Here is a 16,042-nt window from a genome sequence, read left to right on the forward strand (position 1 = left end):
TGGGGTAGAGTAGTTAACTTCTCCCTGTGTCTCAAAATTAGGTTTTCTCTGGTCCATTAATAAGAGAGCTTCTTAGTGTTTGGTTTTAGTTTTATAATATTCCTAGTCTGATTTCTAAATGTTAGGTAACTCTGGGCACATGCCTTTAATCCCAGCACTCAGGAGACACAGGCAGTCATATCTCTGAGTTCGAGGCCAGCCTGGGCTACAGAGTGAGTTCCAGGAAAGGCACCAAAACTACTGTCTCAGAAAAATCAAAAATAAATAAATAAACAAACAAACAAATAAATGTTAGGTAACTCAAACCAACCACTTACTTACCTTTAAAAATAAGATTTTTATAAATCAGTATGTCTGTCTGCTCTCCCCTCCTTCATTTCTTTCATGTCAGGCTCTAATTATGTAGACCTAATGCACCTAGAACTCACTCTGTAGACAAGGCAGGCTTTGGACTCACCAGAGACCTGTGTCTATGTCCCAAGGGCTGGGACTAGAGACTACCATATGTGGCTTATAGATTAATTTTTCTAGATATTATTTCATGCCTGTTTGCACTCAGTCTTGAGTTTGTATTTATTTTGTGTGGTTTGAGGATTTTCAATCATGCATGCATGTAATATGGTTTGATCCAGCCCCTCATTGTCTTCCATCAGTCTTGAGTTTGTATTTATGTATCTAGTTTCTTGTTGAGTACCTGACCATGACCAGGGCTCTTCGTTCTTGTGAGCTTGCTTTGTTGTTCAAATGTACATTCTTGCTGTCTGCCATTCTCACTAGACTCAACTAATAATCTAAACTCTGACACCATGGGTCTTCAGAACCATTGAGTTTCCAGCTGACTCTTATTTGGGGCTTGAGGGTAGGTGAAGAAATAACTCGAGAAGCCAAAAAAGCGCGAAAAGTTGGTGGCCTTGCTGGTAGCAGTTCTGACGACAGCGGAAGTGAGTCTGACGTTTCTGACAATGAAGAAAGCGACTACGAGAGCTCTAAGAACATGAGCTCTGGTGACGATGACGACTTCAACCCCTTCAGAGATGAGTCCAGTGAGGACAACGAGGATGGTGAGTTCCCTGGACTGTCCCTGAGAGCAGAGGGGGGCTTAGCTGCTGGGCTGTGTGTGTGTGTACATACATACATACATACATACATACATACATACACACACACACATATTCATACACACACATACATACACACATACATGTACACACATGTACATACACACATGTACATACACACATACATACATACATACACACACACATATTCATACACACACATACACACATACACATACATACATGTACATACATACATACACACATACACACACATATTCATACACACACACACATACACACATACACATACATACATGTACATACACACACACATTCATACACACATACATACACACATACACATACATACATGTACATACACACACATATTCATACACACACATACATACACACACATACATACATACATACACACACACACACACACACACACACACACACACACACACACACACACACACACACACATGCTGCGTGCACATGTGCGCCTTTAACCCCAACAATATCTTTGAGTTTTCAGGCCAGCCAGAGTTACATAGTGAGACCCTGTTTGAAAAACAGACAAAAAATAAAGTATTTCCTCGGTGCTGGAGAGATAGCTCAGTGGTTAAGAGAACCTGAGTTTAGTTTCCAGCATCCAAGTTGGTGAACTCATAACTTCCTGAACTCCTGCTCCACAGACATTTGACTTCCATAGACACCTGGACTGTACATAAACCCTTATACAGATGCACACACATACCCATAGTTAAAAATAAAACAAATCAGCCGGGCTGCAGTGGCATACACCTTTAATCCCACCACTCAGGTAGCAAAGGCAGGTGGATCTCTATGAGTTTGAGTTCCGGGCTATACAGCTAGGGCTATACAGGAAACCATCTCAAAAAAAAAGAAAAAGTCTATATTGGTCTAACAAATTACTTGATAAATATTTGCCTTTGTTTTAGATCCTTGGTTAATTAGGAAAGACCACAAGAAAAGCAAAGATAAAAAAAAGAAGAAAAGTATAGATCCAGATTCCATTCAAAGTGCCTTGTTAGCATCGGGTCTTGGTTCAAAGCGGCCTAGTTTCTCCTCTACGCCTGTCATCTCACCTGCTCCCAACAGTGCGCCAGGTACTGTGCAGAAAGTCCTACTTTGGAAATGTGCTCTTAAGGAATTGGGTATTGAAATTTGACTGATTAACAAATGTTCTTTATCAGCTAACAGTAACACCAACAGTAACAGTAGCCTTATAACGAGTCAGGATGCTGTAGAAAGGGCACAGCAGATGAAGAAAGACCTGCTTGATAAACTAGAAAAATTAGCTGAAGACCTCCCTCCTAACACCCTGGATGAACTTATTGATGCACTTGGTGGTCCTGAAAATGTGGCTGAGGTAAATAGATGTGGTTAGTGCTCTTTCCTGTTACAATTTTCTTGTCGTTTTAAGTCCTGTGACGTGAGTGTCCTGTTCACTGGACACCCCTTAGGACCTCGCTCTGCTTTAGTTCTCATCATGTGACTACAGACGGCTGCGGTTTGCCTGAGCCTGATTCCTGGACTGTTGTTGTTGGGAAGCTTTTGTGATGGTCTCCATGGACTAGTTTTTCATGTTGTGATGTCCTTTTGTATCATCCATGTTTCATGCTCCTAGCCAATTTCCTTAAAGCTCTGTGTTGATGTTTATTCCTCAGATGACTGGCCGCAAGGGGCGGGTGGTGAGCAATGATGACGGACGCATATCTTACGAGTCAAGGTCGGAAGTTGATGTACCTGTGGAAATTCTAAACCTCACAGAGAAGCAAAGGTTTATGGATGGAGAGAAGGTCTGTTTTCCTGGGGTGCTTTATAATAGAAGGCTTTATATAGGGTTTGCCCTCCATCCCTCCATACCCACAGATTCTGTTATATGCTTGTTGAATAGGCTATTTTTATTAGCAATTGTACTAATTTTCTTGTTTATTTTTGTTTTTTTCGACACAGGGTTTCTCTGTGTAGCTTTTGGAGCCTGTCCTGGAACTTGCTCTGTAGACTAGGCTGGCCTCAAACTCAGAGAGAACCGCCTGCCTCTGCCTCCCGAGTGCTGGGATTAAAGGTGTGCACCACCACTACACAGCTGGGCTTATTATTTTACATGCTGTAGTGATTATAAGGTAAATGTAGTGTAGATTCTGTATGGTGCACAAGATCATTGTTCTCGGTATTTAGGAGAACTTTTGAACTCTTGGTCACCAAGCCAAGTGAGATGATGCACCTTGGAAGTAGAGGCAGGAGGATTGGGAGCTGTCTTGTTGTCTACAGTAGAGCAGGACTTTTAAACTAGCCTGGCCTTCATGAAGCCTTGTCTGAAAAATTAGAGAGATACAAGGATAACTTACAAAAGGAGCAAGTCATTGTAGTGATTTCTTTGCTCTCTCTTTCCCCTCCTGCCTTCCCTTTCTTCCTTCTTGTATTAGTTACTTTGGCATCGCTACCATTAGATACCCAACAGTAGGTTAGGATTGAAAGGTCATCTGGGCTCACGATTTCGTACTGGTAGCCTGTCGTGAAAGGAAGGACACAAGGAACGTGTTCATGTGATGACAGTGAAGGAAACAAAAGAGAACACCGTGGTGACAGTTAGCTGTTAATGTTAGGACAGAGAGTGGCTTTTAATGTTGAGTCTAAAGCAGTATTTATAAGTGCTGCTGGGGGGAGGTAGTGGCGGACGGTGGTGGCGCACTCCTTTAATCCTAGAACTCAGGAGGCAGAGGCAGGAGGATCTCAGTGAGTCTGAGGCCAGCCTGGTCTACAGAGTGAGTTCCAGGACAGCCAGAGCTACACAGAGAAACTGTTCCAAGACCATCTCCCCCCAAAACAAGACAAAACAAAACAACAATAAAAACAAAAGATCTACTTATTTTAATGTTTAACTGTGTGTGTCTGCATGTGGCCACAGAGGCCAGAAGAGGGCATTGGATCCCCTGGAGCTGAAATTACAGATTGTTGTGAGCCATTGAGTGGGTACCAGGAATTGAGCTTGAGTCCCTTGCAAGAACAAGTGGCTCTAACCACTAAGTCATCTCTCCAGCCCCAGAAAAGGAATGGATTTTGAAAAGCTTTGTTGTTTTTAGTTTAATCTTTTGTGTGTGAGTTTTTCTTTTTCTTCATTTTTTCTTTTTCTTTTTTCAGTGTTTCTCTTGTAACCCTGGCTGTCCTGGAACTCAGCTCTATAAACCAGGCTAGCCTAGAAATCCAGGGTTCTCTGCCTCTGCTCGAGTTAAAGGCTTATGTCACAACTCCCGTCTTGCTTTTCTCTCTTTCTGTCTGTCTGTGTCTTCTCTCTCTCTCTCCCTTCCCCTTCCTTCCTTCTTTTGTACTAGGACTAAACATTTATGCCATCACACCCGTGAATGTTTTGCCTGTGTGTGTATACATGCTCCAAGCATGTTCTGGATACATGTGGAGGCCATAAAACGCTGTCAGGTTCCCTGGGATTGGAGTGAGAGTTTACGTGATTATCTCTTGACTATAGGCCCATTGTCAAAATCTACCAGTTGTTGTCTTTGTTAGGGTTTCTGTTGCTGTGAAGAGACACCATGACCATGACAACTCCTATAAAGGAAGACATTTCATTGGATCTAGATTACAATTTTGGAGGTTTTGTCCATTATCATCATAGTAGGAAGCATGGCAGTGTGCAGGCAGACATGGTGCTGGAGGAGCTGAGAGTTGTGTATCCAGATCAGCAAGCAGCAGGAAGAGAATGACCACTAGGCCTGGCTTGAGCTTTGATGCTTCAAAGCCTGTTTCCAGTGCATGGCTCACTCCAACAAGGCCACACCTATTCCAACAAGACCACAATTCCTAATAGTGCCACTCCCTGTTACCAAACATTCAAACATAGGAGTTTATGAGGGCCATTCCTATTCAAACTCAGTTGTTCAATCATATTTGTAAAAAGTTACTGCATTTGTTTATTTATTGAGTGGATGTGTGCTTGTGAGCAGGCATGCCATGTCATTTGTATGGAAGTCAGAGGATAACTGATGGGAGCCATTTGAGCCTGAAGAAGTTGCTTTTACAGACTGACAGCTTAAACAAGATATTTCTTTCTTTCTTTTCTTTCTTGTGTGCCTTCACACCAGAAGAGGGCACCAGATCTCATTACAGATGGTTGGGAGCCACCATGTGGTTGCTGGGAATTGAACTCAGGACCTCTGGAGAACAGCCAGTGCTCTTCACCACTGAGCCATCAATCTAGCCGATGTTATTTCTTTCATGTATGTCTTGTTACTTCACAGAGGAACCATGACCACAGCAACTCTCATAAAGGAAACATTTAATTGAAATGGTAGCTTACAGTTGAGAGGTTCAGTCTGCTATCATGATGGGAGCACAGCAGACAAGGTGCTGGAGAGGGAGTGTTGGCAGAGGTTTCCGTCCTGCCAGCAGCTCCCACATAAACACACTGAAGCTTGTATTAATTATAAATGCTCGGCCAACAGCTCAGGCTTGTTACTAGCTAACTCCTATATTTAAATTAACTCATTTCTTACCCATGTTTTGCCACGTGGCTTGATACCTTTTCCCAGTACGGCATGCCATCTTCTCTGTGCATCTCCTAGGGACTCCTGACTCTGCCCTTCTCCTTCCCGACATTCTTAGTTTAGCTCTCCTGTCTAACATTACTCTGTTCAGCTTGGCCAGTCAGCTTGTTTATTAAACCAATCATAGTGACCAATCTTCACAGTAGATAGAGGGATTATTCCACAGCAAGGTAGCTGAGATTAATATTAATTACAAGCTGTTTGTTCTGTGGCCCAGGCTATTGCTAGTAGCTAGCTATTATATCATAAATTAACCCATTTTTTATTAATCTGTGTATCACTACGTGTCTCGTGGCTTTACCTGTGTTCTATTCCATCTTGCTCTCCTGGCAGCTGGCAGCTTCTTCTCTCTGTATCTCTGTTGCCATAGGCCAAAACAGCTTCTTTATTAACCAATAGTAGCAACACATACTCACAGTATACACAAAGACCATCCCACAGCAACACACTTCTTTCAACAAGGCCAGAGCTCCCAACAGTGCCACTTCCTATGAGCTTATAGGAGCCAGTTACATTCAAACTGCCACATTCCACTTCCTGGCCCGCATAAGCTTGTAACAATATCTTAATAGTCCAGTATGCTCCATTCTACATTTGGAACGTTTATGTATACCCTGTGCCATTATATATTGAAAGTGTGTAATCTTTTTTTTATACTGATTTTATAAGAGATTGAATCTCAGAAGAGTCTTTGAACTTTTGACTTTTAGACATTGTTGAGACTATGATAGACTTTGGGGACTTTTGAAGTTGGAATAAAAGGCATTTTGTGTTATGATATTATTAAAAGCTTATGGAGTCCAGGGAGTGGAATGTGGTAGTTTGAATGTAATTGGTCCCCATAAGCTTGTAGAGAATGGCACTATTAGGTGTGCTCAGAAACTGTCCAGTGTCTCTGTTGACTTCCTGTTGTCTGTAAGATGTAGTAGGGCTCTCAACTACTTCTCCAGCACCATGTCTGCCTGTACACCATGATGATAATGGAATGAACCTCTGAAACAAAGAGTTGCCGTGGTCATAGTGTCTCTTCATAGCAATAGAACCCCATGACAATGTACACATGTTTGTGTGTTGACTAAGAGTGTGGTAGCATATGCCTGTAATTTTGGAAATTTTGAGGCTGAGGCAGGTGGATCCTGGGTCTTAGGCTAGCTTTGCCTACATAGGAAACTTGGTCTCAAAAACATTTTTAAAAGGAGAAAAAGAACTGAATACATTGCGTTGACTTTGCCTACCACTCCTCTTTTCCTCCCTCGCTGCTTCCTCCCCTGAGACAGGACTTTGCTGTTCTGCCTAGACTTTCTTCCAGTTTCTAGTTTCAAGTGGTCCTCTGCTTCATCCTCTGGAGGAGACGAGACCACTACTATCCTTGTTTTTTTGAGTGTGGACTTGGCTGTGCAGCCCAGGATGGCTTTGGATTCATTTTTCCCTCCTGCCTCAGCTTCCTCAGTACACCCATCATGCCTACACCCTCCTTGTTCGGGGACTTCAGCTGAGGGTCTCATACTTGTGGCTGTGTTCTCCTGTGAGCTCCGTCACTCGCGTTTCCCTTATGCTGCAATTGGTGGTGACAATGGGCCTTCCTGTGTGCATCCAGCCCATGAAAACTCGGACACACTGCCCTGTCTTCTACTTCAAATACCATTTCTTGGACAGTATATCTCCCACCTGTATCTTACTGGCTGCAGCTTGCTTATGTGCTCAGACTTAGGACTCTGAGCAACCACATGCCACGCTGACTGACAGCAGGGCGTCTGACTGCTTTGAAAAGGGAGTAGAATACAGGCTGGTGTCCATCACTGTCCAGTAAAGGAACTGACCTTCCCTGTCTTTGCTCAGAGGTGATTTTTGTTTACTTTTTCAATTTGATGTAGAATATTGCTATTATCTCAGAAGCTGCCAGCTCAGGTATTTCATTACAAGCAGATCGGAGGGCTGTAAATCAAAGACGACGAGTTCACATGACTTTGGAGTTACCCTGGAGTGCTGACAGGGCGATTCAGCAATTTGGTAAGTGTCTCCACTGGACCCCTCTGGGAGGAAAGGGGTTTCTGGAGACATGGCTTGCATGTCTGTACAAGACACTGTAAGCCTGGAACGCTCAGATTCCACATGGGAAATGTGTTCTCTATATACTATGATGTGTAGTGGATTATGGATTCTTTTTTGCCTGTTTTTGGACAGTATTGAGATCAGTGGTAGGATTGTACAGGGCGCTGGCCTCCAAGAACAGGGTTCTTTGAAAGTATCTTCATTGTAGATTTGCAGTTTGTGGGTCTGTCAGAGGAGCCAACTATTTCCATGTTCCTTTCTGCCCTTAGCAGCTGCATGTAGGTGCATCCCTGTGCATTTTCCTGGGGCCTGGTGATCCAGACCCCATCACAACATCCAGAACAGCTAGTGTAGTGACACTGGTTGACCAGATGGTGGCAGTGCTTTGACCTTCGCACTAGGGTCTAGTCCTTGAGTAGTGATGACATTGATGTTCAAATTAAATTGCTGTTTGGGGACCAATGAGAAGGGTTGTTACACTATTTTTAATCTTTCTTTTCAAGTGTATTTTAGTTAGATCAGTGCCAACTTAGCCAGGCTTGATGTATAGGCTTGTAATCCCAGTACTTGATTAGTAGAGGCAGAAGTACTAGGTGTTTAAGGCCTGACTAGCTACACAGTGAGTTTGAGGTCCCTGTGGACTATGTGAGACCTTGTCTCTATACCTGTTCAGTGTTAAATGCTAGGAATTAGATCTCAGAATAGCCTGCTCTACCGAATGAACATAATCATTGAACTGTATACATTGTTTGTTGTTACAGGAAGAACACATAGGTCAAACCAAGTGACTGCTCCAGAGTATGTCTTTTTGATTTCGGAACTGGCTGGAGAGCAGAGATTTGCATCTATTGTTGCTAAGAGACTCGAGAGTTTGGTAAGTTGTTGAGTTGCATTGGATGTGTGTGACGGGTGATTTGTGTTAGCGAGTGACTTGACCAGGAGTTGCGTGTTTTCCAGGGAGCACTTACTCATGGTGACAGAAGAGCAACCGAGTCTAGAGATCTGAGCAGGTTCAACTTTGACAATAAGGTACAGTCCTCCATCTCACGCTGCAGATGTTTGCCGTTTGTGCGATGCCAGGAAGGGAACTTGTGACTGTTGAGAAAGAAATGTTCTGCTTGCTCTTAGCTTTGCCTTGTATCGCTTCATGTGAGATGGGATTGCACACATCACTTAATCTGCACACACCTTTATTCCTGTTGGAAACCACTACTAGAGTGTTTGTGAAGGCACCAAGAGTGCGTCATTAGAAATCAGGAAACCATCAGTGCACCGAACACCTGCTGTCTGTCAGGGCAGAGTAGACAGTCCTAAGAGTGTGCTCTGAGTTTTGTCACAGTGTTCATGGCATGTAACTGGTAAACATGCCCAGATGTTGAAGCTGACTAACACATTTTTTTCCTTTCTTACAGTATGGAAGAAATGCTTTGGAAATTGTTATGAAATCCATTGTAAACTTGGACTCTCCCATGGTCTCACCACCTCCAGACTACCCTGGAGAATTCTTTAAAGGTGACTTAGGATGTCCTTATGTAATCAATCATTCATCAGCTAGTATCCTACTTGTACAAAATTGTTGCGATTTTTGTTGGTACCTAGATAATATATAGGATGCTCTTGTGAAAGTTTGTCTTGTGTCTGTGCGTGTTTTAGTTATTTTGAGGGAATGATGTAGTGAATATTCCAGCATGTGTGGAGATCAAAGGACAATTTGTGAGAGTTTATTATTCCCCATCACCATTGTGGGTCCCAGGAATCGGATTTGGGTCATCAGGCATGGCAGCAGCAAGTGTCCTTACCTCCTAAACCATCTCTAGAGTTCTGGTTTGGGTTTTGTTGTTGTTTTGTTTTGTTTTTTGTTTTTGTTTTTGTTTTTTTTTCCGAGACAGAGTTTCTCTCTGTAGCTTTGGGGCCTGTCCTGGAACTCACTTTGTAGACCTGGCTGGCCTTGAACTCACAGAGATCCACCTGCCTCTGCCTCCCAAGTGCGGGATTACAGGCGTGTGCTACCACTGCCTGGCCTGGTTTGGTTTTTTGAAATACACTGTAACCCAAGTTGGCTAGACTTTAATTTGAAGCTGTTCTCCTGCCTCAACCTCTTGAGTCCTGTGTGACGTCACCAAAGATAAAGGTGTATTTTTGTTTGGTTGATTTTTTTCAAGACAGTTTCTCTGTGTAACCCTGGCATTCCTGGAACTCACTCTATAGACCAGGATAACCTTGAACTCAAAGAGATCCTCTTGCCTCTGCCTCGCTAGTGCTGGGATTTTAGCTGTGCACCACCACCTGGCTAAATTTTTGTTTATTTGTTCGTTCATTCAATTATTTATTTGATTAGCCCTGGTTATTCTGAAACTAGCTCTGTAGACCAGGCTGGCCTGGCACGCCTGCCTCTGCCTCCCTAGTGCTGGGATTAAAGGTGTGCACCAGTAAGCCCATCTGGTGATAACAGTATTTTAATGAAGGGCTAGGGAAAATTGTAGTGGTAGCAGCCTCGGATTCAACCTCCAGCACTACCAAAAACACTAGAAACCAAACAAACGAGGTACAATGTGAGGTTTGGTGATTTAGGGTAATTAGCAGTTCAATTCTGGTGAGTGGAATAGAGCAAGATACAAAGGTTAAATCTTAATCGTAGGACTTAATCTGTCTGATTAACAGCTCACTGAACCATCTGGATTGTGAAGAATGTTGATAATTTGTTTTCTTACAGATGTTCGGCAAGGACTGATAGGAGTGGGCCTGATAAATGTGGAAGACCGGTCAGGAATTCTTACTCTGGACAAAGGTGATGCCCGTGTGTATGGAACGTGCATTTATTGATGGAGCCTTCTTAGCTTGTTGTGCGCTACAGAAGCCTCCGTTCAACTCTGTGGGTGGGAGCAGGCTTGAGAAAGTTTGAGTTCCACGGCTCACTTGTAAAAGACTCAAGTGCCCACGTGTTCATGCTTGTGAAAGCCAGAGGATGACTTTAGGGAAGTCTGTTTCTGCTTCTGTCCTGACTACTCTGTGCCAGCTGGCCCATAAGTTTCTGGGTGTGTCTGCCTCCCTCCCACTGTAAAATTGCTTGCATTACGGATAGCCACTGCATCAGACATTTTTACTTGTTCTGGTGATCCAGCTGACCAGTCTTGGATGGCAAGCACTTGGATCCATGGCGTCCTTGGACCAGCCCTGTCATTTTGTATTTCTGTGACACAGTCCCACTCCAGCCTGGACTCATGGCAGTGCCTTTGCCTTAGCCACCTCGTGCTTGGGATTACAGCTTGTTCTAGTCTGGAACCCAGAACCTGGATTATCTGAAGCCCTCTTTGTACTTAGTTGCTTACTCGTTTATTTTTAGCCTCTGTTCCTGTTCATAGGAATTACTAAAAGTAAGCATCCATATGAATGTGACAGGTAAGGGCAGAACGGATGGCAAGGCACAGAGGGAAAAGCTCCAGGTTCACCCTGTCCTGGATTTCATGATCTCCCGGAGACATGTGCTTAGAGATTATATGCCACTTCTTTAAGAAAAAAAAGTACTTATTCCAGCAGGGTCCTGTTTGGTCTGTAAACAGTTTCCTTGGGTTCCTAATGGTGTTGTTGGTTTTGCATTTATTCACATGGACTTTTTTTTCACATGGACTTTTTTCCCCAAGTGGTTATTGGCAATAACCTAAGTCATTCTGGCTAGAGCTTGAATTGCCCTAAACCCACTGATGCCGAAACAACCTCTTTTGTTTGTTTATTCATTCATTCATTCATTCATTCATTCATTCATTCATTCATTCATTCTGTATACAGCAAGTGTTCTGCCTGCAGGCCAGAAGAGGGCGCCAGATCTCTTACTGTAGATGGTTGTGAGCCACCATGTGGTTGCTGGGAATTGAACTCAGGACCTCTGGAAGAACAGCCAATGCTCTTAACTGAGCCATCTCTCCAACCTCTTTTTTTTTTTTTTTTTTTTAAATGTCATTCATTTTATTTATTTACTTGCTTACTTATGTTTGGTTTGGTTTGTTTGTTTGTTGAGGTGGGGGTGTTTTCATTTATTTGAGGTGGGGGAGGGTCTTTTCTATATCTCCCTGGCTGTCCTAGAACTTGCTCTGTAGACCAGGCTGGTTGGTCTTAGAACTCAGAGATTACATGCCTCTGCCCTTGAGTGTTCCTCTTTATTTTTGAGGTAGAGTGTCACTACATGGGCCAGGTTCACTTTTAACTTAGTCTGTATGGAATCTAGGCCTTGAACTTCTTTCCTTAGCCTCCTGAGTAACTGGGATGAGCAGTGTGCCCTTGGGCCAATCCTTTAATAGATCCTCTTACCCCCATATTATAACGTGCCCTGGCTGCAGATATGATCAACCTGGTCAGGAGTTTATTGTCTTTCGGGTTTTGTTTTTTATGACAGGGTGTCACTGTGTAGCCTAAGTTAGAACTCACTATGTAACCAAGGTTGGCTTTGAACTTGCATCAGTCCTCCTGCCTTAGCCTTCCAAATGCTCAGATGTAATTTAAGTTACCCTGTCTGGCTAAGATCTAAAGAAATACTGATCCATGGGCTAGACAGAGTGCACAGCTGTTAAGGGAACTTGTTGTTCAGGCAAAGGACTGGAGTTGGGTTCTCAGAACTGTTACTTAAATTGGTTAGCTCACAGTCATCTGTCACCCCATCTTCAAGAGATGTGCTATCCTCTTTGGTCTTTGAGGATACCTAGGCTCTAATACACATATCCCAACACAGTCAAATACACATAAATAAAAATAAAGTAAGTTTTTTTAAAAAGTAACTGAATCCAGGAGCAAAGTTCAGTCATGAGTAGTTTTCCAAAGCTGTGGGGCATTCCAGTTGTGTAGCCAGGGTTGAGAGCCACAATTTAGCAGCTGAACTTGGAGTTAAAATTTAATGTTGGTAAGCTGAGTTTGATAGTGTAAGCCTGTAATCAAACCCAGCATTGGGGAAGTTGAAACAAAATGGAGACTGCGTCTCAAAAAAGATTTGGAGCCAGAGATATTCAGCAGTTAAGAGCTTACAGAATATCTTGCGGTCGGCTTTCTGCACTCACATACATATACCCTCACACATACCTTAATAATTAAAAACAGATGGAGGTGATGGTGGTACATACCTTTAATCTAGCACTCAGGAGGATCTCTGAGTTTGAGGCCAGCCTGGTCTACAGAACGAGATCCAGGACAGCCAAGGCAACACAGAGAAACCCTGTCCTGAAAAACCTAAATAATTATGTTTCTCAAGGGGGCTGGAGAAATGGCTCAGTAGTTAAGAGCACAGACTGCTCTTCCAGAGGTCCTGAGTTCAATTCCCAGCAACTACATGGTGGCTCACAACCATCTGTAATGAGATCTGTGTACATAATAAATAAATAAATCTTTCTTTAAAAATAAATATGTTGCTCAATCTATATGGTCTTAATAAAAACCTGGAGCCAGATATTAAGGTAAAATGCTGAATGATCAGACAGACAAAGGAATGTAACCTCGCCAACTCCAGGAACCATCTGACTGAAAGCCTCTGAGTCCTACTTTAGTTCCTGTCTCTTCACGCCTTATGTACCTTTCTCCACCCACCATATCACTTCCTTCCTAGTGCTGGGATTAACGGCATGTGTGCACCACTGCCTGGCCTCTGTGTTTAATCTAGTGGCCGCCTCTGTCCTCTGATCCTCAGGCAAGCTTTATTTGATACACAATACATTACCACATAAACAAATAAATAAATGAGCAAACAAACAAGTTGGCTAGCGTGGTGCTTAGTGTGTAAGTGCACTTTTAGGTTTGTTCCTAACATCTACAAGGAAACTCACAGCTCTAGTCCAAGGGATCTATGCCTCTCCTGGCTTTCTCAGGCTACAGGCAGGCAAGTGGTGTAGTACACGAAAGCAGTCAAAACACACCCCTACTTGGAAAATAAATATACATTAAAATCTAAGCTGGGTGGTGGTGGCGGCAGCGGCGGCACACACCTTTAATCCCAGGATTGGAGAGTCAGAGGCAGGTGGAACTCAGTGAGTTCAAGGACAGCCTGGTCTACAGAGTGAGTTCCAGAACTGTCACACAGAGAAACCCTTTCTTGGGGAAGAAAAAAAACAAAGTAAATAACTAAATCTAATAAAAGATTTGATGTGGCCAGGCAGTGTTGGCGCACTCCGGAGGCAGAGGCAGGCGGATCTTTGAGTTTGAGGCCAGCCTGGTCTACAGAGTGAGATCCAGGACAGGCACAAAACTACACAGAGAAACCCTGTCTCGAAATATATATATATTATAGGTGTCAGTGTGTGACTGTAATCCTTACACTGGGAGGTTATATTTAAGGTCACCCTGAGATTTGATGTTTGGAGCCAATATCCTTATGCTAAAGTAGAAGGTACAGAAAGTGAGGTGGACTGTCTTGTGAGCTTGTGTTGCAATTGCTGGTGGCCGAAGGTGGAAAGGTGCATGTCTCCGCACTGCAGCCCCGCTGTAGGTAGGGGCTCTTCAACAGCTGGGGGAGGAGACGTGGAAGGTTTGCCTAGCTGAAGGACGCTTTCAATTTACCATGGGAATTCATGGAATTTTTATATAATCTTGTCATTGTAGACTATAACAATATAGGAAAATTCCTAAACAGAATTCTGGGCATGGAGGTGCATCAGCAGAATGCGTTGTTTCAGTATTTCGCAGACACACTTACTGCAGTCGTTCAGAATGCCAAGAAGAATGGAAGATATGACATGGGGATCCTAGGTGAGTGGACACTCCGGTCCTCCGTGCCCCTGTTCAGAGTGTCTCCCCATTAAACGCCCTGTTTCCTTCTGTAGACCTGGGTTCTGGAGATGAGAAGGTGCGGAAGAGTGACGTGAAGAAGTTTCTGACTCCAGGCTACTCAACCTCTGGCCATGTAGAGCTATACACAGTAAGTCTAGAAAGTGCATGTTGCTCACTGGTGGTGTCCATTCATGAGCTGTATTTAAATCTCTATGTATCTTCCACAGATTAGCGTGGAGAGGGGAATGTCCTGGGAAGAAGCAACCAAGATTTGGGCAGAGCTGACAGGACCAGATGATGGCTTTTACTTATCATTGCAAGTAAGAATTGAATTTTCTCCAATATCTCATCAGGAAATATCATGCTTCTTCTTGGTTTCGTCCCTTTATTTTGGGGTTTTGTTGTTGTTGTTTTTTTTTTTTTTTTTTTTTTTTTTTTTTTTTTTTTTTTTTGATTTTTGGTTTGTTTTTCGAGACAGGGTTTCTCTGTGTAGCTTTGCGCCTTTCCTGGATCTCACTCTGTAGCCCAGGCTGGCCTCGAACTCACAGAGATCCGCCTGCCTCTGCCTCCCAGTGCTGGGATTAAAGGCGTGCACCACCACCGCCCGGCCTTCTTACTTATTTTTATGGCTTCAGTTTTACTTTTCTTTTTGAGACAGATGTCACTATGTTGACCTAGCTTGTTCTAGAAAACTCTTGTCAATTAGAGTAGCCTTGAATTCACAGAGATCACCTTGTGTCTGCCTCTGAAGTACACAGTCATGCCTGGCTCACCTTAACCATAATTATTATTACTATTTTTTTAAGAACCTCCCCCTTTTTTTAAAGATTTTATTTATTTATTATGTATACAGAAGAGGGCACCAGATCTCATTACAGATGGTTGTGAGCCACCATGTGGGTGCTGGGAATTGAACCCAGGACCTCTGGAAGAGCATTCGGCACTTTTAACCTCTGAGCCATCTCTCCAGCCCCCATTATTATTTTTATTTATTTGTTTAATATTGTATGTGGATGCGGATGCCATGTCGGGCTTAATTTTATTTTTATATGTATAGAATGTTTTGCTTACATGAGCATCTGTGTATGGAGTTTGTGTCTGGTGCCCACAGAAGCCAGGAAGGGCATCAGACCTCCCTGGAACTGGAGTTACAGACAGTTGTGAGCCACCATTTGGTGCTGGGAACCAAACTCGGGTCCTCTGTAGGACTCTTCACCAGTGAGCCATCTTTGCAGCTCCATATCCTAATTTTACACAGTGGTGTTTGTGGATTGTGGGAGCACTGGGAGGTTCCAGAGTCTACTCTGAGGCTCTCGTCCTACTCCTGGGGTCGCTTCTGATTTCTCACCAGTGGTTCTTGCCTGGCTGCCTGCCTCTTACTTGCTTGGTCCGCCTGGTGTTCGCTTTAGGAAGGCCCCTGGGAGCTTGGCTGCAGTTGAGTCTGTGCCTCTAGTTCTTCAGCGACACAGGGCTGCGGACAATGACAGGAAGAGCTTCCTCAGGTTCTAGCTTACACGGTGCATCGAGGCCTAATGCATCCGTCTCCAGAGTGCCAGGGCTACAGGCATGTACCACCTATCACACCTGGTCAAC

At 43.5% G+C, this 16,042-nt stretch overlaps 1 protein-coding gene across 4 annotated transcripts in view; it reads left to right on the forward strand.

Moving 5' to 3' along the window:
• Positions 1-16,042, forward strand: part of Sbno1 (strawberry notch homolog 1) — a 50,476-nt gene that overhangs the window by 27,493 nt on the left and 6,941 nt on the right. For all 4 annotated transcript variants that reach the window (XM_036172556.1, XM_036172557.1, XM_036172559.1 and 1 more), the window contains 12 exons: positions 864-1,061; positions 2,030-2,197; positions 2,285-2,460; positions 2,759-2,890; positions 7,528-7,663; positions 8,467-8,579; positions 8,663-8,734; positions 9,118-9,217; positions 10,419-10,493; positions 14,282-14,428; positions 14,503-14,597; positions 14,677-14,769. In XM_036172556.1, coding sequence (XP_036028449.1) covers positions 864-1,061; positions 2,030-2,197; positions 2,285-2,460; positions 2,759-2,890; positions 7,528-7,663; positions 8,467-8,579; positions 8,663-8,734; positions 9,118-9,217; positions 10,419-10,493; positions 14,282-14,428; positions 14,503-14,597; positions 14,677-14,769 — 1,505 coding nt within the window. The remainder of the gene's footprint in view (positions 1-863; positions 1,062-2,029; positions 2,198-2,284; positions 2,461-2,758; positions 2,891-7,527; positions 7,664-8,466; positions 8,580-8,662; positions 8,735-9,117; positions 9,218-10,418; positions 10,494-14,281; positions 14,429-14,502; positions 14,598-14,676; positions 14,770-16,042) is intronic.

The sequence above is a fragment of the Onychomys torridus genome, chromosome 22, assembly GCF_903995425.1.
Source record: "Onychomys torridus chromosome 22, mOncTor1.1, whole genome shotgun sequence".
Taxonomy (NCBI): Eukaryota; Metazoa; Chordata; class Mammalia; order Rodentia; family Cricetidae; genus Onychomys; species Onychomys torridus.